The sequence below is a fragment of the Phascolarctos cinereus genome, unplaced genomic scaffold (genome assembly GCF_003287225.1).
Source record: "Phascolarctos cinereus isolate Bilbo 61053 unplaced genomic scaffold, phaCin_HiC Scaffold_1;HRSCAF=81, whole genome shotgun sequence".
Lineage (NCBI taxonomy): Eukaryota > Metazoa > Chordata > Mammalia > Diprotodontia > Phascolarctidae > Phascolarctos > Phascolarctos cinereus.
Genome location: NW_027555514.1, coordinates 52,317,343 through 52,344,125, shown reverse-complemented (window position 1 = coordinate 52,344,125; position 26,783 = coordinate 52,317,343). Strand labels below are relative to the sequence as shown.

The window sequence follows — 26,783 nt, the reverse complement described above, 5'->3', positions numbered from 1 at the left end:
ATTCTGGCTCTTTGGGGAAGAGAAGCAACCTCTGAATTTCCCAAAACTTTCATCAAAGGGTTGGCTGAGAGTAAGGTTGCCAAGCAAAGCGTCAGTGCTGATACTGATGATGCAGTTCAGAGGGACTAAAGATTGGAGGATGGAAGCAGGAACTGGCTTGGAGATTTACCACATCAGTCTCCTAGATCTAATGGTAGTTCCATTTATTGATCGGGGGACTTCTTCGCTAATAAGTCTTATAAAAATGTTTAGATACTTTGCAGATCTGCGTTAAATGCTCAAATGTTCTGCAGGGGTAAAAAACCTGTAGCCTCGAGGCCATATGTAGTCCCCTAGGTCCTCAAGTGCAGTCCTTTGACTTGAATCCAAACTTCACTGAATAAATCCCCTTAATAAAAGGATTTGTTCTGTAAACCTTGGATTCAGTCAAAAGGCTGCACCCAAAGACCTAGAAGGCCATATGTAGCCTCAAGGCCACACATTCCCCACACCTGTAAGAATCTAAAGCACCATGTACTAAGCTTATCATGTCAAAAAGTCATAGTCAATTTTCATCAATGTTGTTGGTGTGAAGACTAGTATAATGTGGGGGGGGGGGCATCAGGAAAAACCCCTCCACCACCTCCACACAAATATGAGGTCACAGTTCTCAGTGAGTCAGTGGTTTTTGTCTTGCTGAGAGGAGTTTTTATGCCAGGGAGTTTCCATACCATTACAATTATCGGTCCAGATGAAAAATAAAATAAAATACCACCAAAGATGTAAGGCAGGTGCTTAAACTTGAAGAAGCCAGATTCATTCAATAATTTCCAGGTAAAATTCCAGTCACCTGTCCTTTCCTTGTTTTTGCATATGATGAGAAATACGGGTTGTTCCATGAAAAGAAGTGATATGATGATGATGATGACAAAGAGTCAGAGCATTCCGATGAAAAGTGAAAAATTCAGTAGAGACTTGCCTGTGATATTTGAAATCATCCAGATAATGGACTGAATTTTTCACTTTTCTTTCACGTATCTAGGATTAGTTACAGTCAATAGACACAGCCATCTCAAAAGAGCTTAAGGGATAAATAGGCAAGCCAGACTTTAAGTCACTTGGGGGTAGGGACTGGGTGATTTTCGTCACTGTATCCCCAGTGCCTCGTACATAGTAGGTGCTTAATAAGTGCTTGTTAATTGAACTTGGAGGTTTCCACGGGGAGGCTGAGGTGGGAGAGTGGATCGATTGCTTGTGAACAGCTCTCACATGGTTGGAAGTTCTCCAGTCACCATCATACTGTCTTGAATCCTCTTCACCAACTTCCTCTTTTGCCACCTTCTGTTCTACCAGATCATTTCTTCATTCTTCAACAACAAGGCTATCTGTCCACAGACCCCTGTCTCTTAGGATATATACTTAATTCAATTATAACATTCCTGAGGCTATGGATGGCATCTCATAGCTCTTTGAAGTCCTCAGAGAACCTAGCACATAAGAGGTGCACAATGAATATTTTATTAGTTGACCAACTTGTTGAAATTTATTCAATTTATGGAGCATGGCAATATATACATATATATGTATGTATGAATATTTCCATGGATTCCAATCCTACATTTGTGTATCACAGCACAATGTTTTTGTTGTTTTTAATGGAGAAGATTTTGACTGTGTCCTTGGTAGACTTAACTATGAAGATGAGTCAGAAGCAGAGTTATTTTCTTTGGTTCAGGTCTATATGAAACTGGCTTTACTAGGAGATCAACCCAAACTACTCTTAGCTGATTCGACCTTGTCTCTTCCTACTCCAAGTATAGGAAGAACAAAGATACCTACTAGCTTGAGGCCCATGCTTCTGGTAGAAGACCCTTTAGAAGCTGTACAAATAGCCACCAAAGTAAGGACTGCTGTCTCTAACCCAGCCCCTCAGGGTTTTCAGCTACGGAGAAGGAACTGATGTTGATCTCTTCAGAGCATTTGCTGATAACTTTGCCATTTTAATTCAGACAAAAAGTTCATCGGGATCTTCAGAGATTCCTTATCATGTCAGATTCCCTCCCCCCCCAATTTTAATCAATTTTTACTATTTATTTTATTCCTGTTTTGCTATTTTATTCACTTAAATATTTTAAAATTATTTTTAATGCACTAACATGAGGGGGCTGCTACACTGGGTTACCCATACCTCAAACAAAGAAATCTTGATGCCTTCCCTCCTCCTTTACTGACCCCACAGGGGTCTGAGGGATCATAGATCTGGAGTCAGAAAGGACCTCAGAGACTATCTAATCTGCTGAGGCCCCCATTTAATGTGGAAACCAAGGCCAAGGATGGTTATATGACATGCTCAAGATAATATAAGGTCCTCCATCACCACAGCTAGCATCTTCATCATAGCATCATACTGTTACACACTCTGAAACAGTTCTGTTTCTCAGAAGGTCAACCTTGAGTTAAAAAGCAGTCCTATAGGAAAGAGTTACAGTCCCAAAGAAAAGAAACTCAATCCCAAAGACAGCTCAGGGACAACTATGAGCACAGAGTTCCTTTTTTTTTTTTTAATATATTCAAGCTACCCAGCCCTTACATGTGGAAATCTGTGAATTCTCTGTGGATCTGGAGGTTTATACATTTACAACCAACCAAATGAACTCAATTGATGGGTTATTTTTATTGACTGAATTCAGCAGGTTGTTTTCAAACTAGCTAAATGTTTCATTCAATTTTTAGTTCAATTGTTACTCAAGACAGTTTGGGTCTGTGGGAAAAACTAGGGAGTAAAATCCACGTGACTGAAATATAGTTCCAGGTGCTCTTCATTGCCTGGAAAGTGGCTATCAACAAAGAAATGCCTAAATGATGTCTGTTATTGATAAGTTATAGTCATCTCTATGTTTGTGTATTTGAAAAACTTTTTACAATTATGTTTGGAGGTTATTTCTCACAATAGCTCTCTGTGAGGGAGGAAAGTCCCATGACATTTACTCCTTATAATCTTCCATATTTTCATTAATAAGAGTGAGGGCCCAAGAGAGGGAAAAATGACAATCTCAGAGTTCTAAAATGAATCAGTGGAAAAACTGAACTTAGCTTTAATTTGACCAATCAGATCATAGAGTTGAATTAGGATTTATGTTTACAAAAACACCAAGTCCAATAAAATCTTGTTAGCTAAGGAAACTGTATTTATATGAGGGGCTACAATTAAGTTCAATAGCTACTTATTGGGTATCTAGTGGGTGCGAGGCATATAGCTCTTTTGATTTGATAATCCTATTTGGGAGGTATTAAAGATAGGTAAAAAACAAAATCAAATGAACACCTTATTTGTCAATAATGATATTTTCATACAGATTCTAATTATGTGGTGTTATTTTTCAAAGAAGATCAATATATAAATTATGAAATAGTTCTCTTTAATTTTTATAACAAAAATATTATGTTCTACATTCCCTAATAGCTAACACAGAAATCTATAAAATTCATGAATAAGCCAAGATGGTTTCATATGTTTAATCTCTGTATTTTCTCATCTTGGATAAAGTACGGCACACATATCTCTTTCATTCTTTTGAGATTACATTTATATAAATACAATCTGAATACACATATGTTAGCCAATTACCTGGTCATTTCTTCCTCCAGAATTCTGGCTGGATTTAACATCGCCAAAGAAAAATTTACTAAATAAAAAGAAATTAACAGAAGACATTTTTAAAAGGTTGACCTAAAAGATTGGCATTGATAGTTTTAAAACCATTGGATATCACTGTGTATAGTAAACACTATTCTCTATTTTAAAAAAATAAGAAAAGCAAACACCTGCTTAGAGTTTAAAATACTCAAAAGCTAGAAGATTCTACAATTCATATTTTCCATGCAAAATTAAGGTTTCTCTTTGCAAATACAAGTTCACCATGAAACAGTGAGCTCAAGCGTTTGAGGAAAGATGTTACCATAGGCACAGAATAGGAGAGACAAGGCCTTCTTGATTCTCCTATGCTATTTATTTGTGGTCTCTGTAGCTGTTTTCTAAGAAACTTCACAAAGGCATTTCAGGGTATGGGAGAGGTAGGGACATTGGTAGAAGAATACATTGGACTATCACAAAAAAGAAACAATAAATAATGATTTTTAACCTTCCCCACATTACCATAATTAAAAGGTAGCTTTCTTGAGGGTTGGGAGTGTGAGTGGGAAGTTTCCAAGCACTTTCCAGGTAATTTTTATTTGTACTTTTAATTTTTTGCCCCTTTTCCTCCATATCATCCCCACCATACTTCACTTAATGAGGTAGGAAGGGATAAGGTCATCAGAGTTTGAAACACAATGATGCAAGATGAACTAGGCCCAAAGGTAACTTAGCAATGACTTTAGAAAGCACACAAGTCTACTGACTTCCAATCCCATTCTGTATTGACAGAAGCCCAGAATCTTAGCACTAGAAAGGACCATGAGTGAACACTAGATATCTAGGCCAACACTTTATTTTAAAGGTAAGGACACTGAAGGAGTTAAGTGACTTACCCAAAGTTAACTTTTTAAAGTTAAGTAACTAAGCCCAAAGCGAGTTAACCAGGAGAGCTGGGATTAGAATCCAGATCTCCTCTGCTATTAATATGAGCAAATATGATAAGAATATTTTCTTATGGCATGTATTGTCATTCAGAGTTATTCCCTCGAGTGGGTTTGCTAAACTACTTTTTCCCTTTTTTTAATTCTTTATTACAAAGGATGACTCTGCATAATAGAAGGAAGAAAAAATTCAGAAATGAATGTGACATAAAAACAAATTATTAATAAACTAAGATTTATTTAAATAAGAGCATTTCCTGATTTTTATATTTTTAAGTCATCATTCTACAGGTAGGTTAATGGTTCGTGTTTACACCTACTTCTTCCCCTTCACACAAAGAGAAAGAAGTGCCTTGGGGGAAAAAGAGAAAAAGCCAATATTTATCGCTAGGACAAAGCATTAGATGGGGTCCCTTCCCATTCAGGCTTCTATTCAGCACTATCCTTCCTTCAGTAGTGCTGAACAACATGGAGAAAAGGCACCAGAAGGATGATTTCCTTTTACTGTACTGTGATTTGGCCCTGGTGGGACAGATCAGTTCAACATTGTTCCTTTAACATATCTAAATATGCCAGAGGTCATGTTCTCTGGCTACGTTGAAATTTTTCCAAAAGAGATAAGCCTGAAATTTATTTACTCCTTAACTTCTTGCCAGGGTCTGCTGCTAGGCAGAGTATCTGGCATGATTTTTGTCTCAGGATCATGTCGTCTTATAACTGTGGACAACTGAAAGCTTCTACTCTTTAACTGAACTTTTCATATGCTAATAGGTCTAAATAAAATGAACAAATCAACATCTCCCCATCTCCACCACATAAATGGCAGGACTTTTAGGTAGAACTTGAAGACTGGTTGGAGAGGTAGTGTTATAGAGTGCTAAATGTGGAGTGAGAAGTGCCTGGGGTTGAATTCTGGCTTTTCCTATATTACCTGTGTCACCATGGGCAAGTGACTTTAACCTCACTGGGCTCAGTTTCCTCATCTGTACAACAGGAATATCAATACTTACTCTGCAGATGTCACAAGGTTGTTATAAGGAAAGGGTTTGGTATATCTCAAAGTATCAGCAATGTGAGTTATTATCCCTATTTCTGCTATTGTTTGTTCTAGCTCAGAGTGCTTACTCCCCAAATCCGTTAACATACCACCTGTGCTGTGTCAGAGTCAGATTGACAAGTGGCTACCTGGAAGAACAAGAGATGAGCGAGAATTCGGAAACCATGGCATTTTGAAGACCCATGGGGACCAGACCATGAGAAATCTCCATGTTGACACACTGGCTCTGCCAGTCTGGAGCAGCCCTAAATGAACAAATTACTCCTTCCTCCCTCCTTGCCCCCTTCTCTCCTCTAACAAAAGGATCCCAATTCATTCAGTGACAGTTTCAGAGCTAGGAATGCTTTCAGAAGATAAGTTCTGACACCAATCTGCTGATTCAGGGATTTTACAAACTAGAAGAGTGGAAGCTAGAGAGTAGTTATGGATCACGGCATATCTCCTGTGACTGTTTAAGTCTGGGCTTTTACATACAGTCAGATGAGCCCAAGTACCATGGGATCTTGGAGGCAGGGTCTGGAGGCAGTAACCACACAAGGTTACACAGCATATATAGATCTTTACTGTGGGGAGACAAACTATCTTCTCCTTCTAGAGCGTTCCTGGGGCCTTCTCCCTCTGGAATCTCCTTCTTTCATGCTGATCCCCTTTGCCCATGGATGAGTTCCTTCTGAGACCTCCATTTTGGGGACAGGCTCAGGTTGGCCATGCTTCATTCCCCACCTGGTAGACTTCATTCTATGCCATGAAAGTACCTTCAAAGTTACCTTCCCTTCCCACTCCTACTTTTCAGGTTCCTTTTTTTTTTTTTTGGTGCTGCCTTCTAACCATTAGAATGTAAGCTCTTCCAGGACAGGTAGTGTCTTTCTTTTTGCTTAAGTTTGGACCCACAGCACTTAGAACAGTGTCTGGTACATAGTAAGTACTTAATAATACTTGTTGTCTTTATCTAAGTATCGACTCAAAATGAAAGATCTACTCATCCCAGCTCTATAAATGGTAACACTCATGCTTACATAGCATGCACCAATAATTAAGTCCTTTTATAAGCATATCTGCCAACCACTGGAAGAGTATAAAAGTATTCTTAAAATGAGAGCCAAAATCACTATCCACCTAGAATAACTTAATGAATCTAGATTCATGGAGGAGACTGTCATCTTGGCATATAACCTGTGGTCAAACTATTCCAGAAAAGGGCCTTTTGTCTCCTAGCATGTTGCTGTAGTGAGTGGTACCATATTGAAAATTTTGTTCAGGAAAAAGCAGGCTACTGATTTTGATTATCTATATAATTATAGTTGCATACATTTGGTATAGAGGTTAATAGTCTCCCAGAATCCTCACAGAATCATTTGGTTTCATGGTACTACTGCCCTCGTGGTTCTGAAGGTGGGACACTTTATACTTGGTACCTTCACAACTGTGCTATTTACCAATGGAAGCAAACCAGGCCTGTTATCAAGTCATGTTAAGAAGGATGGGCTTGTCTCACAAATTGCAATTTGGTGTCAGTCCACTAAATACCTTAAAACATTTTTCAGCATTCCCTTCCTATTTGTCTTTCATTAACTCTCCTGCTAGTCTGAAATTCAAGTGAAGAGATTATCAGAGGCATTCATTCTCTGCTTGAGATGAGCAGAAAAACCAAGTATTTCATCTATCTACAATCATATTCCAGTCTCCTCAAGCCTAAAAAGGTCCTAATGGTTTGCCTTTTCTCTCATCTAGCTACTAGCCCATCTTTCTCTTCCTCTTCACTTCTAAACATCATTAAAAATGTTGTCTACATCCAATACCTCAATACCACTCTTTCTTCAGACCTTCAAATCTAATGGGCCTTTCTTCAGTCCCTTCATCTTCCTTGACCTCTCTGCAACTTGTGACCACTGTCTCCCACTAGAAAATATTTCTTCCTTTGACTTTAGGCATTAAACTCTCTTGGTTCTTCTCCTACCATTCTACATTTCTCTGTCTCTTTTGTAACTCCTCATCTTTTGACAACCCTTAATGACAGTGTCCCCTAGGGAATCTGCCCATCTGCAAGGTGAATGAATTTCAACTTTGGTTGCCATATTCTATTACAAATGACAAGGTAACTGGTTTTTTTATTTATATATATATATATATATATATATATATATATATATATATATATATATATATATATATATTTTATTTTTTTTTTTTTTTTTTTTTTTTTTTTTTGCTGAGGCAATTGGGGTTAAGTGACTTGCCCAGAGTCACACAGCTAGTGTGTGTTATGTGTCTGAGGCTGGATTTGAACTCAGGTCCTCCTGATTCCAGAGCCAGTGCTCTATCCACTGCACCACCTAGCTGCCCCCAAAATAACTGATTTAAAAGGTTTCTGCCTTCTCAACACATTTCATGTCTTCCTCCTAAACCAAGTTTATACAATGATATGCAAATCTTGTCACAATTAATTAATTATTTAATCTAGATTAATGGAGGAGATTGCAGTCTTGGCATATAATCTGTGGTCAAACTATTCTGGAAAAAACTAGCATGTTGCTTGTAGTGAGCGGTACCATGTTAAAACTGAAATGTGAGTTTGGAGAACATTAAAAAATGTGTTTGTACACTGAACAGCTTGGATTTTCTAAGGCTGCTTAAACTGGGCTCCTAAACAGAGTCAATATTGACCATATCTATGCAAACAAGCTGTGCTCATTGAACAAATCCATCCATTGCATGTCCTTAGATAACTGAGGTCTTCAAAAATGTGAGCCAAGTCCTGCAGAACACTGAGAACCCTTGCCAAATGCCAAACATCATTTATAGTGGAAAGCTATTTCTCTTCCATCAATCTGTTTTCTTCCTGCACTCAACCATCCCTTCAATATACTGAATCCCACAAAGTTTGATGGTTTCATGGAAGCCCAACAGGCTTTGCATAAAGCACAGGAATCTTTGGTACCATGGTATTTGGCTAATCTGAAGGACAATTCACTAAACAGAAACCTCGCTAAAAAACAAACAAAACAAAACAATCCTTAGGGAAGGGGTTCTTAGACTGGGGTCTGTGAACTTGTTCCTTTAAAAAAAATATCTTGATACCTATATTTCAATATAATTGGTTTATCTGGCAGTCCTACGTATTTTATTTTATGTATCTAAGACCATTATTCTGAGAAAGGCAACACAGACTCACTAAGCTAAAAAAAAGGTTCCAATACTCACAAAAACCATAAGGACTACCTTAGGGACTCAAGCTATGAGGTAAAACCATCTCATTTACTTTGGGAATTAAATGATATGGGGTCCAGGAGAAATCAGCCTGATTCTGGTTCTGTTCTTTAGCCATTTAAAGTTTCTCTATATATCTGAATCAGTAAAAAAAAAAAGTAGTCTGAAAATGGGAATAGGCACGAGAATACTTTATTACCATAGTAAGCTAAGCACTACTGTCATGTAAAAAATATTTTCAGCATCAAAAGCATTTAATAGCTGATTTTGCATAATGTTCTGGATGCTGTATAACTATATGAAACATGTTAACAGTTGTGAAGGTACCAAGTATAAAGTGTCCCACCTTCAGAACCACGAGGGCAGTAGTACCATGAAACCAAATGATTCTGTGAGGATTCTGGGAGACTATTAACCTCTATACCAAATATATGTGACTATAATTATGTAGATAATCAAAATCAGTAGCCTGCTTTTTCCTGAACAAAACTTTCTATATGGTACCACTCACTACAGCAACATGCTAGGAGACAAAAGGCCCTTTTCTGGAATAGTTTGACTACATGTTAAAGACAGCAACAATAGAAATGCTATCCTCAAGTAGAACGACTTCTAAAATCGTCATGCCAGACCCCCTTCAATGATGGACTGAAAATTTTTTCTTCCCTGAAGGAAATGTACCATCAAAGTTTGTTTACCTATTTATTCATTCATTTTTCATTCATTCATCCACTCATCCATTAACCCTTGCATCCATTCATCTATCTTTAAATCAAAGTAAAATATTTAGGGTGTTTCCTGAGGGCCTGACAACATCCATTTATGAAATCTAGGAAAGAACAGGAGTATGGCCAAACCAAGTTGGCAAATCACTGCAAAGAGCTGGCAAAATGGAAATCAAAACCTATTCTTTCAATCAGGGAAATGAATAATGGAACTAAGAAAACCAGGGCAATGCTTACCTGGAAAAGAAAAGTTTCCTGCAGTATTTACAAAGCTATCTGTCATTTCTCCAAATACTATCATCATAAGTGGGAGACCTGAACCATGAGCAATGGCCATGATGGTGCCCAGCACCATAAATAATTTATCTTTCCAATCAGAATATCGAAACTGAAAAAAAGAAGGAAACAAAAGAGAACTCAATATGCAGAATGGAATTATCTATTTTCCACAAAGATGGAATCTCAAAATTGGAAAAGATCTCAGAGGCCACCTGGTTGAACTGGTACCTGCCAAGAACCCTCTCTACAACTGTCAATAAGCAGTCATCCAGACGTCAGGTGGAAACTTCAAATGAGAGGGAATCCACTCTTTCCAGTGGATTCAGTTCTACCTTTTGTTTTTGTTCAGTTGTGTCCGACTCTTTATGACCTCATTTGGGTTTTGTTGGCAAAGATACTGGAGTGGTTTGCCATTTCCTTCTCCAGCTCATTTTACAATTAAGAAAACTGAGGTAAACAGGGTGAAGCAACTTGCCCAAGGTCACACAGCTAGTAAGTGTCTGAGGCCAGATTTGAACTCAGGAAGATGAGTCTTCCTGACTCCAGGCCACTGTGACCCCTAGCTGCCCAATTCCACTTCCACATAACTAATTGCTAAGAGAGGTATATTCTTTGCAAAGGGCAAAGTTATGTTTGGGATGATCTCAAAAGAGAGGTGTCTGGAAGAAACCTCCATGATTGAGTCTATTCTAAGTAAACCTATACTTTTGTCCTGGTTCCGCGTGTGACAAAAGGCTTGTTTTCTAAGCCTCAAGTTCCTCATTTACGAATTAGATGATACTTGCAAAGCCTTAGTATGGTGCCTGTCACATAGCAGGAACTGCATAAAGGCTTATTCCCTTCCCTCTTCCCCTTCATCTGTAAAATGAGGACAATGATACACGTGTTACCAATTCCCCAGGGCTGCTGTGAAGAAAGTACTTTGTAAACCTCAAAGCTATCCAAGTGGGAGTTGCTCCGCTATTTGCTGCACATAAAAGGAAATTCAGAACTGCCTAGGGAAGGGAATACACAGAGGACTGGAGCCTGAGACAGGAACCTGAGCATCTGCAGGCTCTTAAGTAGAGTAGTAGTAAGCAGAGAAGCTGGGCTGGGTGGAAAATCACTTCCACTGCCTGACAGTTGGCAGCTGAAGGCAGCCCAGGGCAGGCGGGGTGTGAAGCCACAAAATGGCTCTAAAGCTAGAGAAAACATAGATAGGTGAATAATGAGAACTTCCCAGGCACTAAGTATTTCATTTTTCTTTAATCAGGGTAGGAAAACGATACCAGTAGGACCCCCAAAGTAACTAACTACGGGCTATAAAATGTGAGGAATTAAGGAAAATATGAGAGTAGCTTCAAGGAGGCAGAAGTCCCCAAACTGAGTAATGCCCCCAAATAGCCTACGTGAGCCTGATGTCTCTTACATTTGCTTTACATGAGTTATACTTGGAAAGTGAAGCTACCTAATCTATGTTATGTAAATCTCTTTAAAAAGCAATGAATTTTTTTGGGGGGAGGGTCCCAAACTTGTAATTTCATTGCTGTGGGAAACTCCCAGGGTGGCAACTCACCTGTAATTTACATTCTTAAAGGCAAGATGTGGAGAAGTGGAAAAATGACTGGCCCTGGAATCCAGAGGATCTGGGTTCAAATTCTGCCTCTGATGCAGACCATCTGTGTGACCTGGATACTTACTTTCCCTGGGCCTAGATTCATTCATCCCCAAAATGAGGAACTGGAACTAAATGGTCTCTCTTGCTGTTCAGTCATGTCTGACTCTTTGTGACCCCACTTGGGGTTCTCTTGGGGTAGTCTGTCATTTCCTTCTCCAGCTCATTTCACAGATGAGGAAACTGAGGCAGACAGGGTTAGGTGACTTGCCTAGCTAGTAAGTGTCTGAGGCCAGATTTGAACTCATGAAGATGAGCCTTCCTGAGTCCTCACTATCCACTGTGACACCTAGCTACCTTCATTTTAGGCACAAAGAGGGTAATGAGTAGCTAGACCTTGTTCCCACAACCAGTGAGTGTTCGAGGCAGGCTTGAACCTATGTAATCTTAAGCACAGAGCCTCTCTCCACACCAACAGGTAATTGTGCTTTTCAATCTAACCTCTTGCTCTGTAGGTCAGGAGCTGAACTGAGCATTTAGGTTTAGTTTATCCACCCAGATAATATTACTTCTGCTAAAGCACTGAAAATTACTTTCCCATGGGGCTAAGGTGTTAATAGTCCTGCACTTCCAGCTGGAAGCTTTAGCTATACGAGGTGAGGACTTCACTGTTAATGATAACAGGTGATAACACTTGACACCCAGAAGCCCAGAGATTAGGGCAATTTACTAAGAAATTCTTTCTGTCTGTCTGTCTGTCTGTACTGTAACCTTTCTATGACAATCATTTTAAATGATAGTTTCTCTCGCCCTTCACTCTTCTTCCCTTACTTCTGTAGCTAAAGCTCCTCTTTCTGCATTTCTCTTTGTAAAGAAATGGGGTGTCTTGCTGAACTTGGAGGCTGGAAATGAGGTCAATGGCATAATATGAGGACCTCTGGGACTGCTCAGTGGAATAGACCTAAACTAGCTTAAGCTTAAGCTTAGGAAGCTAAATTTCCAGCATGAAGATTTCTTAAACCTTCTCCATTATCTCTGAATTTACTCTTCCCTATAAACAACTCATCTTGCATTCACTCTATCTTTCCTGAGAAGTTTCCTCAGTTTGTGACTTCCTGGAGGTATCACAGACTTTGGGAGGATGAGAGAGTAGTATGAAGAATAAATCACAACATCTGACCTTTGAGCAGGCAGAATGATGGACTGGGTGATGGCATGTTGGCAGCTAAACTCTTCACAACTTGTCTTCTCTTCCTATCCTTCTGGTTTTCTTCTACTTTCTTCCTCTCCTCACACCTTACATCTACAATCTAGCCACACTGGCCTATCTGCTGTTCCTCGATCCCCAACATCATCTCCAGGCTCTGTGCCCTCTCTGTCCCCCTTTACCTGGAATGCTTTTTCTCCTTTCCTCTACCCAAGATCCCCCTTTCATTGCTTCTGGGGGCTCCAGAGAGTGGCTCACTTGATTTCCTGTCAACTGCTGCTAACAGCTGTTTTAAATCAGCCTCTCTTCTCCCCTTGGTCACTGTTGTACTGAACTCAGTCTCATGGTTTCCTTCCCTATTCTCCATTCCCTGATGCAGGCAAAAAAACCCTTTTGGGGCTGGTTTCTTGGCCCACCCTCTACATCCAGAAAAAAAATGCCCATGAAAAAGGGGAACAAAGGCGTCTTAAAAAGCACTATCCTTGGCCTCATCCCTACCACCCCTTCTCTTCTTTTCACTAAGACTGCCGAGAAAGTTGCATGAGCTACTAATGAGTCCTTTGGGAATATCTGCTGACTGAAGTAAGATCAATCTTCTTTTCAGAGTGAAAGTAGACAAAAGGCTGTCCTCAGCATTTTGAACCAGAAGCTGAGATGAGGTTTGGTTCTGCACAAAGCACAGCTTTAGGATCTTTGAGCACAGAAAGGAAGGAAGGAAGGAGACACTACCAGGTGCCAGGTGCTGTGCTAAGTGCTTTTACAACTATTATCTCATCTGAACTGACAACAACCTTGTGAGATAAGTGCTATTATTATCCCCATTTTACAGTTGAGGAAACTGAGACACACAGAGCTTAAATGACTTGCCCAGGGTCACATAACTAATAAGTGTCTGAGGCTGAATTTTAATTCAGCTCTTCCTGACTTCAGGTCCAGTGTTCCATTCACTGCATCATCTAGTTGCCTCCAGCTAGGTAGTTTAAATCCCTAATTTTACCAATTAAATCCAAAGAGAGTTGTGACTTGTCTAAGGTCACATGAGTGGTCAGTGGCAGACTCAGGTCCTCTGCCTCTAATCCAACAATCTTTTCACTATCACGAATAACAAGTAGCAGCAGCAGCAATAATCATAATAATCACCCTGTAGATAGCTTATTTCCTTAGAGCTCAATTCCAAATATAAGCTAAGGATAAGGTAAGCTTACAAACTACTTCTTCACTTAAAGATCACTCTGATAAGCCATCAACCTCTACACATGCAGTAGGTTTAAGTATATCCACATCTCTTATTGTTCAGTCAAAAGTCAACAAGCATTTATTAAGGGCACCATACCAAGGATTGAAGGTACTTCCTGCCCTCAAGAAGCTCCCACTCTAATGAAGGACACAACATGTAAATAACTAGATGCTCACAAGATATATTCAATGTGAATGGAGGATAATCTTATAGGGAAGGTACTAATATCAGGGGAGAATGGTAGAAACCTCTTGTAGATAGGGGGGATTTGAACTGCCTCATTTAATTAGTTTTTTCCTCTAGTTCTATCCGAGTCAACAAACATTTGTTAACTGCTTACTATGAACAAGGCACACAGCTAGGTGCTGAGGATGTGTAACTCCATGAATGCTAGATTTGCAGTCAGGAAGACTTGAGTTCAAATCCAGTATTAGATACTTACTAGCTATATAACCCTGGGCATGTCACTTAATGCTAAAATCCTACCTTCTACAAGAAGTCTTTCCCAATTCCCTTTAATGCTAATGTCTTCCTTCTGTAGATTATTTCCAATTTATCTTGTCTCTGTCTTGCTTGTACATAACTGGTTTGTATGTGGTCTCCCCCATTAGACCGTGAGCTCCTTGAGGGCAGGGACCGTCTTTTGCCTTTCTTTGTATCCTCTGCACTTAGCACAGTACCTGACATAATAAATGTTTACTTATTGACCATAACTTGACACTAAACAAATACCTAATGACTACAAAGAGCAAAATTTTGGGACATTAAACATATGCGCATGCATACAAAATACTATATGCATAGTATCAATTTTTGCCCCCTTTTTTCTCTCACTTCACCACGTTGGGCCATAAGGAGATATCTGCCTTGCTTACTCCTAGCACTAGCTATGGGTAATGCCTTAGCCCTGATGCCTGAAATATCCTCTTTTTGCCTTTTACATTTCTACCCATCCTTTAAATTTCAGCTCAAATGTTACTTCCTTCAAGAAACTTTCCCTGCTCCATCTAGTTGTTAGTAACATCTACCCTCAGACTCGACTGGCTACTAAATTGTTTTTTGCCCCTCTCTAATGCACTCAATATTGGGTATTATAGTTGTCCACGTCACTGTCTTTTCCCTTCACTTCACTTCTCTGCCAAACTTGAAATTTTATGCCAGAGCCCTCAAGGATCTTGGGATTTTAGAGCTGTTGGAGATGTCAGAGAACATCTAATCCAACTCTCTCAGGATATTACAGCCTAGTGAAGGGGAAAGAACCTTTTATCTCTTGAAGTGGCTATCAGAGAGCTCTGAACACAGCCAGTACTTTAAAATGTTTGTTGTGAGTCACTTAACCTCTGTCTGCTTCAGTCTCCCAAAATGTAAACCAGGGATTATACTAGCACTTAACCCCCAGAGTTGTTGTGAAGATCAAATGAGATAATCTCTGCAAGGTACTTGATATAGTTCCTAGCATGTAGTAGGCGCTTAGTAAATGCTTCTTCCCTTCCCCTTCCTTAGCACAGTTTTGTATTGGAAAGATAGAATCTCACACACAGTCCATAACTTACCAGTGTTAATGGGCTGGTCATGTTAGTTTTCTTCGTTTTTTGCCTGTCTCGTTGGTTACTGAAAAAGATAATAGTTGGAATTCTAAATGTACTATCAATATTTTATATGTTTCATGAGATAAAACCACCCAATCACCAAACAGTTATCAAGCACCACATGCATGTGATCAGTCATAACAATAAGGGCATAAAATGTTTGGGGCGACAGAGTTATGATTTCCTTGTAGTCTTTGAGAGATATCTGGGGCACTAAGAGTTTGTGACTTGCCCATTCATTGTCACAGAAAGAGTGTTTCAGAGATGAGGTTTGAACTGAAGTTGTCTTGACTCCAGGGCCAGCTCTTTATCTTTTTTTTTTCTTCAATTAACAAAAATTTGTTTTTTCTCTCTCCTCCTACCTACTATTAAACAAAGAAAAAAGAAAAGCATCACCTTTCTGTCAGGAAGTGGGTAGCATCACTGGTCACCTAAAATCAAGGATTTTCATTATATTAAAGAGAATTCTTAAGTCTTTCAAAGCTGATTATCTTTACAATGTTGTTGGTCTTGTTACAGAAACTGTTCTCCTGGTTCTGCTAATTTCATTCTGTATCAGCTTAAATAAGTCTTCCCAGATTTCTCTGAAACTGTCTTGTTCACCATTCTTACAGTGCAATAGTATTCTATCACATTCATGTGCCATAGGTTTTTTTTTTCAGCCATTCATCAATTGATGGGTATCCTTTTAGTTTCTAGTACTTTGCCATGACAAAAAGAACTACTACAAATATTTTTGTTTATCTCTTTGGCAAATAGATCTAGCAGTACATTGCTAGGTCAAAGGGTTGCTGTTCATCCTTCATTTTCAAAGAGGACCAGTGACATCATGCGGTGATGTCTTGACTTGAGTGTGATTTGGATTTAAATGAGGCAGAGTTGTAGAAATTCATAGGCCTCACTCTGCCTTCCAGAGTCATCAAAGTCCATGGGCAAGACAAAAGTCATAAAGACTGGAGATGGCCCAGCATACAGCGGATATGGTCTTCACAGTGCCTGCTTCAGCTGCCCTCATGTCTGTTGGCACAAATTGTTCTCATCCGCCCATTCCATTGGGGGAAGTTGGGGATATCTAGGTCAAAGGGTATGTATGCATAGTTTATTAACTTTGAGGACACAGTTCCAAATTGATTGCAGGATACAGCAGCCCTCTATCCACTATATTCCATCTCTGTCACTATCTACATAAATAAGTAATCACTAGGAAAATGAAAATTTTCCACAGCTCTTGTCTTTTCAGGTTAAGTGATAGACTACTGGCTAGCTAGCCAATACCCAAAAGGGACATGTACAAATATCTATAGGTGATTTTCCTCCTCCAGATACAGGATTTAGAAAATCCAAACTGTTTTTTTGGCCCAAATCTGTTATTTCATTGGCATAGGGAACTCCCAGTAAAGAATCTCTTTCTATCAACATCTCTTTTGCAACTTATAGGCTTAGAGAATTGTCAAGGACATCGAGGACACTGGGTGACTTGGCCAGGGTCAGACAGGCAGATCTCTTTGCTTTACCCATAATGCCTCCAAAATCCCAATGAAAATGATTTTTAGAACTATATATAGGAAACAATTGTGATTAGCAGTTTTATGATCTGTGATTTTCAGTATGAGTGGTCCCATAATAAATACACGCAGAGAGTACTACAGGTGGCCAGGGCCTTAACTCCACAGAGCATAGGTACTTAACTTTCCAACATTACGATCTTGTTACTGGATTCCTACTTAGTGACTGTTCTTCACCCAGTCCAGATCTAGCACAGCAGTCACTGATTTTACTGTATGCTAATATCTGAATGGGAAGGTCCCACTGTGCTATGTTTATTATTGTTTCAGTAACTCCAAAACTGAGGGTAGCTAAATGACTCAGCAAATAGAGTGTCAGGCCTGGAGTCTGGAAGACTCATCTTCCTGAGTTCAAATCTGGCCTCAGACACTTACTAGCTGTGTGACCCTGGGCAAGTCACCTGTTTGTCTCAGTTTCCTCAGCTATAAAATGAGAAGGAAATGGCAAACCACTCCAGTATCTCTGTCAAGAACACCTCAAATGGGGTCATGAAGAGTTGGACACAACCAAACTGACTGAATAAAAAGAAACTCCAAAACTGAGTGGTATCCCTTCTAATAAAAGCCAGCATTTTCGTGATACTTGAAGAAGACAGTCTTATTAAAATGAATTTCAGATTTGAAATAATTGGAAAATATCTTATATTTTTGAAACTTTTTTTAAGTCTGCCACACATTAAAAGAGCCAACCTGTATTTGGGGAGAGATTACAGTACATGCACAGATGAATAAATATAAGGTGAGTTGGGGAAGAGGAAAGTACCAGCAAGTGAGGGAGTTAGGGAAAGCATCTCTCCTGAACTGACCCAAGATAAATTAGCAATACATGGCAGGACACGCTTTAGGTGCCTAATAAGCCTTACAGGCAATAAGTACAATGTAGGCAAGGGCAGTAAGAACAACTTTAGGGTGGGGAGGTTTTAAGAAGACACCTGTTAAAAACAAAATAAAACTGATAGTTTTGAAAAATGTATAGTATTTCCCAGAAAATCTTTTCTTTTAGTTAACAGCATCAGGCTATTAAGCTGACCAATAGTTTCTCTGTTGATTCTGATAAATTACAATTAACAAATGTGCCAATGTAGAAGAGCACTGGCTTGCTGCATCTGTTCACCTTCATATCAGGTTTTCCTAAATGGCTTTCAAGAAATTCCTGGAAAGAAAAGAACTCTGTGGTTCAGCTGGGTTTGAATTTTCCAGCTCACCTAATCAAGGTTGAACGAAGCTCCCCAAAAGACAGAGCTGCTCTCAATGAATATGACCCAACTTTCATAGAGGAAACAAACCAGTGCAAGGCTGCAGCTCTAGCAATAAAGATCAGGGAAGTAACTAGACACTACTGGATTTGGAGTCAAACACCTGGACTCCCTTCCCCCTTCTGCTGCTTCGCACCTGTGTCACTTTGGCCGAGATGTTTAACGTTTGTGCGCCTTAGGTTTTTCGTCTGCCAAAAATAAATGGTGTTGGTTCTGGAGGGCCATTTGGAACTATGCCCAAAGGGCTATAACTGTGCATACTTTTTAACCCAGCAATACCACTACTAGGTCTGTATCCCAAAGACATGAAAACAAAAGGGAAAAGGACCTACATGTACAAAAATATTCATAGCAGTTCTTTTTGTGGTGGCAAAGAAGTGGAAATTGAGGGGATGCCCACCAATTGGAGAATGGCAGAACAAGTTGTGGTATATGATTGTGCTCTAAGAAATGAGGAGCAGGATGGTTTCAGAAAAACCTGGAAATACTTATATGAACTGATACAAACTGATGCAAAGTGAAGTGAGCAGAACCAGGAGGACAGCGTACATAGTAATAGCAATACTGTATTGTGATCAACTGTGAATGATTTAGCTATTCTCAGCAGCACAATGATCCTAGACAATTCTGAAGGACTTATAATGAAAAATGTATGGTGATCAACTGTGAATGATTTAGCTATTCTCAGCAGTACAATGATCCTAGACAATTCTGAAGGACTTATAATGAAAAATGTATGGTGATCAACTGTGAATGATTTAGCTATTCTCAGCAGTACAATGATCCTAGACAATTCTGAAGGACTTATAATGAAAAATGTTTTCCACCTCAAGAGTGATGGAGTCTAAATACAGATCAAAGCATAGTTTTTTAACTTTATTTTTGTCTGTTTTCATTCACAATATGGCTAATGTGGAAATGTCTTGTACAATTGCACATGTATAATCTATATTAAATTGCTTTACTTCTCAAGGAGAGGGGAGGGGAGGAAGGAAGGAAGAAAATTTGGAACTCAAAAAATTTTTTTAAATGAACGTTAAAAATTGTTTTTACATTGCAATTAGAAAAAAAGATAAAACATAAAAAATTTAAAAATTTAAAAAATAAATTGAGTTGGACAAGATAATAATCCCTAACGTCTTATCTGGCTCCAAAGTAAAAACTATAAACTATTTTCCCAATTAACCAAATTCCTGACATCTAGCCAACCACTTTTTAATATCAAACACTAATGCAGCTCATAGCATGGATAACACAACCCAACAACCTCACATTGAAGATTCTCCTCCTGAAGGCTTTAGCTGGGGAGAATCCTAGAGGAGATAGTGTTCTTACACAATTGGAAGCCAACGCATATCCTATGCAATATGGTACCCCAGAGTCATTTCTTGGCAATGCATGAAGTGTCTATTCAGCCCTGCCTAAGACTTTTTGGGGGTGCATTCTTTCTGGGGCTGTAGTCTCAATAAATATCCTGACCCTTTCATATTTTATCTGGTCACCACCATCTATGCCTACGCAGGCAGAAGTTGCAGGTGCATAAAAAGATCTTTTTTATTATCAAGGTGAAAGAAGAAGAACTGGTCTAGGTTACAGAGGATTTCAAAGCAAAACATCAGCTAAACTCAGTCTAACAGTGTAGTTTCTTCTTACAGATAGAAACCGTCATTCACAGAGCTATCCTGTCCACCTTACTCAGGTTTCAAAAAAAAAATCAAATAATCTGACAAAAGCATGAGTCACCTTCACCAGATACTGACTGTTTTTACTGCTTTTAAAAATTTACTCTCTGTTCTCAGCTTTTTTTCTGGTCTTTGAAGTGTATTATATATACTTATTATATACATAATTTCTTGCCGAGGCCCAAGTGAGTAGCATCTCCCTAGTCTTAAGTCAGCTCTTCTGACCTTGGACAGAACCTTTCCTGCTTTCAAATTCTCTTGCTTCCTAGCCCTCTGGGCCCCAAACTGTCCCCTGTGGGTCCAAGTCAGATGCACTAGCTTTGCAAATTCTTTATTCTCCATTCTTAGGGTTTTCTCCAATTCCTGGCCTCAAGAACCCCATCTTTGCCCTTGTCCTTTTGCTGGTGATAGGGACACTGCAGTCTCCTTGCCCACGTTCTACTTCCTTGGCCAGAGATGGCACTAAAGGACATAGTTTGTATGTTGGCTGAATTCCACTGGGCTTTCTTACTCGGTCTCTCCCCCTCCCTCCCCACCCCCAGCCCCAATCCAGAGTCTCCCGCTCTCTCTCTGCATTCTTGTTGGTGGTTGTGGTTCCTGCCTAGACAGTTCTTGATGTCTGATTGTTGGAACCCTTCAGGACCCACCTCAGATAAAAGTGATCACTCCTTCGGTTCCTGAGAGTGCTTTCTCTTTTGCCTTTCTTTTATCATTCGTTAACTGTACATTAACCCCAAACTGCTGACAGCATCCCTTCCTCTACCTGCCCCTCCCAAATAGATAGTCAAGTGTTTGAATGCCAGATTTAGGCTCCTTTTCATCTTTGTATCTCCACTGCACAGCTGACAGCCTTGAATATAGAAGATGCACAAGGAAGACTAATTGAGTTGAACACACTCTGATCCACCATGGTATTGTCCTCTGCACCTACACTATGGGCTTTCTCTAGACATCTTCTGCTATCCAGTTTCTGCCACTTGGATCCTCCTCATCCCTTTCTTTTCAGGTTTTTTTTTTAAAGGAGGGATTCTATTTAATAGAAGGGCCAGATTATAAGACTACCTCAAAGGACCAAGAGAGATATTAATATGGCGCATTTATACATATTAGAGATAATGCGATGAAAATTTAGTAAAATTATAATGAGGCAGCTAGGTGGCACAGTAGATAGAGCACAGGATCGGGAGTCAGAAAGACCTGAGTTCAAATCCAACCTCAGACACATACTAGCTAGATGACCCTAGGCAATTCACTTATTCCTTATTGCCTGAGTTTTCTTATCTATAAAATGAGCTAGAGAAGGAAATGGCAAACCACTCTAGTATCAAGTAGCAGCTCTTTTTGTGGTGGCAAAGAATTGGAAATTGAGGGGATGCTCATCAATTGGAGAATGGCAGAACAAGTTGTGGTATATGATTGTGCTCTAAGAAATGAGGAGCAGGATGGTTTCAGAAAAACCTGAAAAGATTTATATGAACTGATACAAATTGATGCAAACTGATGCAAAGTGAAGTGAGCAGAATCAGAAGGACATTGTACATAGTAAATATTGTGACAAAGAGTCCTACATGACTGAATGACAACAACACTATAATATCTTTTTGTAATCAATGGTATTACCACCAGACTGCATGATGAACTTTCCACTATTCACCTGTTGATAACCTGCTGTATGGTTTGCCTGTGATAAACTTTAAATCACAGGCAGGTTTAACTTCATCAGCTACCCAGTATGGGTTCCCAGGCTCTTTCTTTCCCTGCCAGATCACTGTGTGCTTAGGAAGTGTTCGTTGATTTTAATATTTTCTTAAGTGCAATATAATTAGAAAGGCAAAGGTGTTACAAATACATCATTTTGAAGCCAATAAGAATTTTTTTAAAAGTTTCCAGTTACTTTGGATGGTTCTCTTTTATTTATGTAGAGTTGGCTATTCCTTCAGCTTTATGCTTATGCCTTATTTTGTTTATTTCAATATTTATCATTTTAACTAAGATTTAAAAATCAGCAGTCACACAGGTGAATATCAGCTGAAATACTCTCCTTGGCTGGCAGCCACTGCTTTCCTCATACCTTCTGGAACAATATGCTATTAATTATAATTTCCTTACATCTATCTCAATCGGTTCACTCATGCCCAGCAGACTTTATCATATGTAAATATCAACTCATTCTTTCCTAGATTCATGACCTCATCAGTACAGCAACACATTGCCCTGGTGTAGACAGCAGCATCTCCGGGTCTTCTCATCCTTCATGCCACAGAACTATAGAGTTCCAGCTAGAAGAGACTTTGGAGACTATGTGGCCCAAAGCCCTCACTTTCCAGATGAGGAAACTGGGGCCCTGAGAGGGGAGTGGTTCAAGGTTACACAGGTCTTTCCATAAATCCTCCCCAGAGGATTTTTCCAATATATTGGAAACTTTTATCTAGTTTTCTTTTTTTAAGTATAGCTTGGTTTTTTTTAAAGCACATGTTAAATTTAATACAGTAGTACCCATACTATCCTGCTTGTCTGTGCCCCTTCTGAACTTCCTCCTATGTATTTTTGTGTTTTCTTGTTTCTGTTTTCTTTTTAATCTATTTCTTTTTACGTTAGCACTATATATTAAAATCAGCATATAATCCCAAACTTAGTTAAGACAAATGCCAATCCCAATCATCATAGAATTTAAAGGTCATAGGAACATAGATTTATAGGCCATCAAATCCAACCTGCCTCATTTTACAGATAAGGCAAACAGAGATTAAGTGACTTGCCTAGGGTCACATAGATTGTAAATGTCTGAGGCACAATTTGAACCCAGATCTTCCATACTTCAAATCCAGCACCCTATGCATCACACTGCTGCTGTCTCTCCTTAAAGATGAGAATTTTCCCTAAACAGACAACACACACTAGTTGCTGTCTGTTTACAGACATTTATTCAACTGCTCCTAATTATCCATATACGTTTTCATTGTCTGAAGGTTTCGTTAATTGTCCATCTGTAGCAACAGTTCTATTATTAAGATTTTTAGGCTGGAAAATGATCCATTCATCTTCAAATGTTAAATTGTCAGTATGAGACTGTGGTCCCAACAGTTTGAAGTTTCCTCGTTATCAACATGGGGAACATATATCATAACACATCCCATAAGTTATGCTATAATGTTATTATTGATGACCGAGCTTCAGTCAGCTGAGCCAAATACCTTTTTGCAAATGCCCTTTTGTATCTAGCACAAACCTGTGACTTTACAGATGAGGAAACTGAGACCCTGAGAGGGAACTTGTTCAAGGTCACACAGGTCTTTCATAAATCTTCCCTGGAGGATTTCTCCAAAATATTGGAAAATTTCATCTAGTTTTCCTTTTTTAAATATAGCCTGGTAACTATTTTGACATCAGAACACAGGTGGCTTCCCAATCTACATATGGGACTTAGGAAATTGCAAAGCATTTTAGCTATGAAATAAAAATCTGCACAATAACCTATTAGAGACACAGTAGAAAATAATGGATACTCTGCACTTTCTTAAAAGAGGAATAATTAAATTTACACATATTTTCAAGAATAAAGTCATAGCTGGAGCAAGTTTAATAAAATTTTGTATTTTGGAAAGTCCTTTGCATCTTTTTTTTATGCTGGAAGACAAAACAATGCCTGTTTTCTAGTTCCACTCCAGCTTTCAATGCTTTGATAATAAGCAGTGCGGGTCAGCTACATGGCACAATGGATAGGGTGCTGGGTCTGGAATTAGGAAGCCTTCAATTTAAATCTGAACTCAGATACTACCTGTGTGACCCTGGGCAAGTCACTTAACGCTATATGCCTCAGTTTCCTCTTCTGTCAATGAGCTAGAGAAGGAAATGGAAGATCACTCTAGTATCTAAAACCCAAATGAGATCACAAAGAGGTGAACATGACTCAAATGACTGGACGACAACACCAGCAACAACAAATCATATAAAACAGGGGAAGGAGTTTGAACAATTTGAGCTCATTGGACTAGAGATGGGATCAAAATTGCATTCCAGATTCACTCCTCACCAGAAGATTCTCCTCAGCCCTCTCCCCAACTCTTGCTTTTTTCAGAAAAGTCATCACCAAGGATCTTATTAAAAGATGAGCTCAGACTTTTTCTCTCTACTGTTTCTTTCCTTCTCACCTCCACTCTCACATTTTTAGGAGAAACAGGGGAAGGACAAGGAGGAAGAAGAGGAGAAAGAGAAGGAGAAAAGAAAGGGAAGAAGAAGGGGAAGGGGAAAGGGAAATGCAGGGGGTACCTGAGGTAGAAGGCACATTTAAACACCTGAAGTACTGGTTTCCCTTGTGCTCTAGCATAACGTCTCCAGACCCACAGAAAGTGTTCATCAAAGAGACCAAGTGCACCCATGGCATCCTCTGTTACGCCGCGAGGAATCTTTCTTGCCTCTACTCTACATGTACATCTCCCACTCATCCTTAAAGAAGGGAGCTACAGGACAAGGGAGGAGGAGTACTCCTGCCAAAGCAGCTCTCGAATCTTGGGGAGAATGCAGTTCCCCATCCCTGACCCTACTGACAAGAAGAGTATCCTCAGATTGTCTGACAACTTGCCCAACACCACTGGACAGATAGGGTGTATAGAGTTCATAGATACCTGAAACAATACATATGCTTCCATACCCCCTACCAGAGCAGCCAGATGGCTCAGGGGATAGAGGGCTGGGCCTGGAGTCAGGAGGACCTTAGTTCAAATCCAGCCTCAGATAAGTACTAGCTCTGTGACAATGGTCAATCATTCAAAAGCTGTTTCCCTCAGTTGCCTCTATTGCAAAATGGGGACCCTGGGGAAGGAAGTGGCAAACCATTCCAGTATCCTTGCCAAGAAAACTCCATAAATGGGGTCATGACGTGTCAGAAGTGACCAAGGTAATTGAGATGAGGAAACAGAATCCAATGTAGCAACGCAAAACAAAAACAGGTTAGTGTGTGATCAATTCCTAAGACTGGGGAAAGGAATCATCATTTAATTTAAAAACTACTACTATGGAAATTGGGTTTTTAGATCCATACTATATACCTTTTTTTTTTGGACCTGTGATTTCACTGGTACAGGCCAGAGTTGTCAAACATTAAGCCTACAGGTGACACGTGGCCCAATACACTCCAGAGAGTGGTCCAAACCAAATAAAAATGTAATTCCTATCTGATATTAATGTGTTGATGTCTTAATACTTATACACATAAGTATCTGTGTATATCTACATATGTGTGTATTGTGTGTGTGTGTGTGTATATATATATATATACATACACACATATCTATATCTCTATATCCTTCTATCTATATGTATACACATGTGGTCTTCTAAGTCAATATGTGGCCTACAGAGATCCTTATGGATGGTTTAGTGGCTACTGTTTCTATTTGAAGTTTGATACCATGGGTACAGGGAACTTCTCTTACTAATGTAGATGAGCACCTGCTTCACAATTTATAGTCTTAGAGAGTTGGCTGGGGACTGACAGCCAACTCTGGAGGTAAAGTGACCTGCACCATGTCCCACAGCTGGCACAGGTCAGAGACAGGGCTAGAAATCAGGTCATCCTAATTCCAAACCGGGCCCTTCAGCAACCATGCCAAGCTGCCTCTCATCATGTGCCACACTCGGCAATAAATCTTCCTGGACCAGTTATCTAAATATTTTTAAAATCATTCAAAACAGAGGAAAAGTAATATTTGTTTCAACTATGGGGAAGGAAGTACGTTTTTATTAAACAAAGAGAAGATGTTTTTGTAGGTTAAATTGTTAGGCTTGATTACACAAAAAGAGGAGTTTGTGAAAAAAAATCTCTAAAATAATTTTTAACTCAGAAAAATTTTCAATAAGTGTATCAGATAAAAGTCTGATACATAAAATGTATGAGGAACTTATGTATATCTGTAAGAATAAAACACTTTCTCCACTGGAAGAAATACATATTGCTGATAGTTACCTGAAAAGATGCTTAGATTTCTTAATAGAGAAATACAAATCAAGATAACCTTGATATAGGCTCTTATACTCACTAAATTCTCAAAAATAGTTAAAAAAATAATAAAATCAAATGCTTTAGGAGCTGTGGAGAAACAGGTACTCTATTGTAGCACCTAGCGCTACACAGTAGTTACTTAACAAATATTTATTGCAATGGTGAATTACATTGTTGGTGGTATTATAGACTGATGTGACCTTTTTGAAGATCAACATGAAAATATATACTAAAAGTCAAAGAGCCACCAATGCCATTGCTGTGACTTTTCCAGCATCTAGTACCATATCTGGCATGTAGTAAGTACATAATAAATGCTTTCTAATTGCTTGATTTAGCCTACAGATCATGAAAAAGTCCTCCTGATATAAAAATATTAATAGCCACTTTCTTTGTAATAGGAAAAATAAGAAACAATTTATATGCTCAATGACTGGAGAATGGCTAAATAAATTATGGCATATTAATTTAATGGAAATTATAAATATTTATGCCATGTTATAGAAGGAAATATGGAAAGACTTTTATAAAGCGATTCAAAGAAAGGCAAGCAGAACTAGAATAGCACACACATTGACTACAATTATGTATTTTAAGTATAAAGGGAAAAAATCAAAGGTAACAGAACTGACAGGAGACAGAGAACAAACAAGTATTTTTTTAAAAATTAATTGGTAGGTTCCCTTTTACAGAAATGTACAGTATAATGTGGCTAAAGTTTTAAGTAATCTCTTAAGATGCTATTTTTATTTATTCACTTATACCCTAACCCAGTTTTTCCTTGCCCTTGCATACCAATTCCTGCAGTTAATGGCTACCTATGGGAA

At 39.0% G+C, this 26,783-nt stretch overlaps 1 protein-coding gene across 3 annotated transcripts in view; it reads right to left on the bottom strand.

Moving 5' to 3' along the window:
- Positions 1-26,783, bottom strand: part of LOC110209191 (phosphatidylcholine translocator ABCB4) — a 112,815-nt gene that overhangs the window by 81,466 nt on the left and 4,566 nt on the right. For all 3 annotated transcript variants that reach the window (XM_020987482.2, XM_020987487.2, XM_020987483.2), the window contains exons 3-5: positions 15,417-15,474; positions 9,784-9,934; positions 3,608-3,665 (exon numbers count right to left, since the gene is read on the bottom strand). In XM_020987482.2, coding sequence (XP_020843141.1) covers positions 3,608-3,665; positions 9,784-9,934; positions 15,417-15,474 — 267 coding nt within the window. The remainder of the gene's footprint in view (positions 1-3,607; positions 3,666-9,783; positions 9,935-15,416; positions 15,475-26,783) is intronic.